The sequence below is a fragment of the Lycium ferocissimum genome, chromosome 10 (assembly GCF_029784015.1).
Source record: "Lycium ferocissimum isolate CSIRO_LF1 chromosome 10, AGI_CSIRO_Lferr_CH_V1, whole genome shotgun sequence".
NCBI lineage: Eukaryota > Viridiplantae > Streptophyta > Magnoliopsida > Solanales > Solanaceae > Lycium > Lycium ferocissimum.
The window spans coordinates 67,929,731-67,933,827 of record NC_081351.1 but is presented as its reverse complement, the minus strand read 5'-3'; the positions used below and the strand labels follow the sequence as shown (position 1 = coordinate 67,933,827).

The 4,097-nt window shown below is 34.5% G+C and overlaps 1 protein-coding gene across 1 annotated transcript; it reads left to right on the top strand.

The window, feature by feature from the left end:
* The first annotated feature begins 1,013 nt into the window (after positions 1 to 1,013).
* LOC132034523 (shewanella-like protein phosphatase 2) lies at positions 1,014 to 2,595 on the top strand. The gene has a single exon (XM_059424931.1). It carries the CDS (start codon positions 1,190 to 1,192, stop codon positions 2,381 to 2,383), a length of 1,194 nt encoding a protein of 397 aa, XP_059280914.1. The 5' UTR covers positions 1,014 to 1,189; the 3' UTR covers positions 2,384 to 2,595.
* The last annotated feature ends 1,502 nt before the right edge of the window (positions 2,596 to 4,097 follow it).

The following is a 4,097-nucleotide window of genomic DNA, read 5'->3' as shown; positions in this document are numbered from 1 at the left end:
AAAATTATTTGGTGTCATCTTTTACTTCATCGCACTTTGATTCTTATTCTCTATCATCTAAAATATTTGGTGTCATCTTTTACTTTATCGCACTTTGATTCTTATTCTCTATCATCTATATCACTGTCTTACTTTAATCGTCTAAATAGCTTGTCTACTGTTTTTTTTTTTTTTTTTTTTTTTCAGAAAGTACAATTTACCCCTCAACACTTTCAATAAGAATAGATTAGAAAACAAGATGGCTCTTTTTTTTTTTTTTCTCAAAACATAATTTTTTTTTAAACTAGTGTAATTTGTCAATATGACCAATATCCGGGACATGATTGAATTATTTTTTTGAATATAAGGAAAGTGCAGACATCACATGTAGGGGTGTTCATGGTTCGGTTTGGGTCGGTTATTGGTTAAAACCATAACCAAACCAATTTAGTCGGTTTTTAAATGTCTAAAACCATAACCAAACCAAGTAAAATAATAACCACCGTTTGGTTATTGTCGGTTTGGTTCGGTTTGGTTCGGTTTTTCAATTTATGACTAGCGTGACAATTCAAATATCTCTCTCTACAAAAACATGAAATACATTGATGGCAATGTAAAATGAAAAGAGATAGTAGGATTTTTACTTTTTACCCTTATGCTTACGACTTACTAGAGTTGGGCTTGGATTGTTGGACTTGGACATATTCTTTTAAGACATGGGCCTTAAAAATAAGTAGACAAAATTAAATTAATAATTAAAAGGTATAAAATATCTTTAATTATTTATGAAAAGTTAATATTATACATATAAATAATTATAAATTTTATGTATATAATTATCGGTTTGGTTCGGTTATTTATTCGGTTATTTTTTACTATAACCATAACCAAACCAAATATTATCGGTTTTTCAAATTTAAAACCAAACCAAACCAAACCAAATGTTGGTTTTTTTATTCGATTTGGTTAAATTTACGGTTTGATTTTGATTTTAACCAAAACTGTGAACAACCCTAATCACATGAAAGGAAAAAAACATGAAGAGATGAAACTACACGCAAATTCGAATTAGTCAGATTTCAATAACGGATCAACAACTTGCTATTTAGGTCTACCAAAAGTCAAATCACCTCACAAAAAACCCTTCATACTTCCACCCTTACAATTACAAAGTACAAACTACAAAAAGAAAAGAAAAAAGCTTAGTTCAATGCCAATGGAGTCACAGTCAAATCTACCATGCCAAAATCTACCTACCCTTTTCTCTTCTTTCATTGACACATTTGTTGATTTCTCTGTTAGTGGTGGCATTTTTTTACCACAAAAAATCACTTCATCAAACAATAATGAACCATTACAAACAATATTCCCATCACCTACACGTTTAATTGCTATAGGTGATGTTCATGGTGATTTCCAAAAATCCAAACAAGCCTTTAAACTTGCTGGTTTAATTGATGAACATGATAAATGGTGTGGTGGTTCAACTACAGTTGTACAAATAGGTGATGTATTAGACCGTGGTGGTGATGAGTTAAAGATTCTTTATTTTCTTGAAAAATTAAAAAGGGAAGCTTTAAAGGTAAATGGTAATTTAATTACTATGAATGGTAATCATGAAATTATGAATGTTGATGGTGATTTTAGGTATGTTACTAAAGAGGGTATTCAAGAATTTAAAGATTGGGCTTTTTGGTATTGTGTAGGTAATGATATGAAAAAATTATGTCTTGGGTTGGAAAAAGATTGTGTTAAGGATTTATTTGAGGGGATTCCTTTCGAATTTCGCGGTGTTAAACCGGAGTTTTTTGATGGGATTAGGACAAGAATTGCAGCATTGAGGCCAAAGGGGCCGATATCGGAGAGATTTTTATCGAAAAATCAAACAGTTGTTGTGGTTGGAGATTCAGTGTTTGTACATGGTGGACTTTTGACTAAACATGTTGATTATGGATTGGAGAAAGTGAATGAGGAAGTGAGGGATTGGATTTGTGGGGTAAAGAGAAGAGTTTCGAGGGATTTGGTGAGAGGAAGTAATTCGATTGTTTGGTTGAGGAAGTTTTCGAATGAGTTAGCGAAGGATTGTGATTGTTCGACTCTTGAGCACGTGCTTGCTACGATTCCAGGAGCGAAGAGGATGATAATGGGACATACAATTCAAGAAAGTGGGATAAACGGAATTTGTGATAACAAAGCCATAAGGATTGATGTTGGAATGTCAAAGGGATGTAGTAATGGATTGCCTGAGGTATTAGAGATTGATAAGGATAAAGGGTTGAGAATTTTGACATCGAATCCGTTGTATAGAAATGGAAAGGAGGGTTCTTTCGATGCTAAACGTAGTGATGATCGTGTTTTGCTGCACCCTGAACTAGGACCAAAGCAAGTTGAGGTGAAGACATAGTTGGGTGATTGAACTCACGAAGATCTAACCTTTCTTTTGGAATTCTTAGGGATCGTAGTTCTCAGTTGTTGGTATGATTCTTCTATCAGAAAAAGTATTGGTTTAAACTGGTGTGTGGTTCAGTTATTGTGAATTAGATATCATTAGCTCAATTGAAAAATTGGTCTAACTACTCGAATATAAGTGATTACACAATTTATTCTTTTTTGTTCTTTGTTCTGTGTTTTAGACTTTTAGTATTATCTCCGTTTCATTTCCGCTAGATGTGGCTATTTGCCATATAGACCCTCATGTGCTCCAATGCGAGGCAGACCCAAGATTTTAAGATGGCTGGACAGTGGATACTGCTGACTTTAACATAACATGCCAATTATTAGCTATAAAATTTTGGCGCGCAACTCTCTGAGAACTTAATGATTATGATAACTTATGAGCAAAGTATAAACTTCAAAATTATCGAATCTTTCTTTCAGAATTCTCAGGGATCGTATTTCTCCGTTGCTGGTATGATTCTTCTATCACTCGTATACTAGACCATTGTGGAGTGACAAGAAAAATATTGTTTTAGACTGGTGTATGGTTCAGTTATTGTGAATTAGATATTAGCTCGATTGAAATATTGGTCTACTACTGGAATAATGGTGAATTAGTTACTCTTTTTTGTTCTTTGTTTTGTGTTATAATATTATCCCCGTTTCATTTCCACTGGATATGGCTTTTTTCCACATAGACCCCATGTGCTCATAAGACTTAAATGCGTTGTAGTTATTACAATCCTTCTGGCCCAAATTACCATATGACAATTTTCATTCTTCAGTTGAATTGTTGAATCCAAAGCAGAGAATCAGTTCCATTAATGACAGTCTTTTTAGTGGAAGCTAGTCGACAATAATTAATGGATTAGTTAAAAGCAGGTCAAAAGGAATTAAGGAAAAAGAAGAAAAAACAACTTACCGTATATTAACATGTGTTATGTATGTGATCCACACAGCAAAACGTTAGAAATGATGCTGTTGGATAGGTTTGAACCCTCGCCACCAGGGAGAAACCTTCCACGCGGTGCCATTATCACCATAGCAGCTTTTGTACTCCGGGTGGCAAGTATAGTATTTATATTGCTTCTTATATATATACACATATATACATGGACTTTCGATCAAAGCTTGCGGGTGGCATGACACTCCCACAGGCCTTAATAGATCCACTTCTAGCTGGAGTTGCTTACTTACCAAGAAAATAAGTAAGAAACCCACTTATTTCCCAGAAAATATTTTCCATGGAAACATTTATATGTAAACTAGCTTTACACTATGGGGGTGGGATGGGGTAAGGAGTGGGCATCCGGGGGTGGGATGGTCAAGGGAGGGAGGTTGGGGGTGTTGGGTGGGTGGATAGGAGAAAATGAACTAGGTATGTCAGTTATGGAACTTATTTTCCTTACTTTCATTAGGGAAGTCATTTTCTTTATTTTTAAGGAACTTGTTTTCCTAGAGAAAATGTTTTCCAATCATTTTGACCCACCAAATCATGGGAGCTTTCTCCATGAGAAGCTTCACATCACCAATAATCTTTGCCCAAAACCTGCCACTTCACCTTGCCAAACTTGCCCTAATTGCTGATGAATGTGTAAATATGCCACAGACTCAAAGTTTCAAATCTACAGTTTGTTGCTTGTTTTAGCCTTAATAGTAGTTGATTAATTCTGCGTATAAAA

What these genes read in the sequence shown, in the direction of transcription:
- LOC132034523 (XM_059424931.1), top strand. Translation starts at nt 1,190, where the DNA reads ATGCCAATGGAGTCACAGTCAAATCTACCATGCCAAAATCTACCTACC.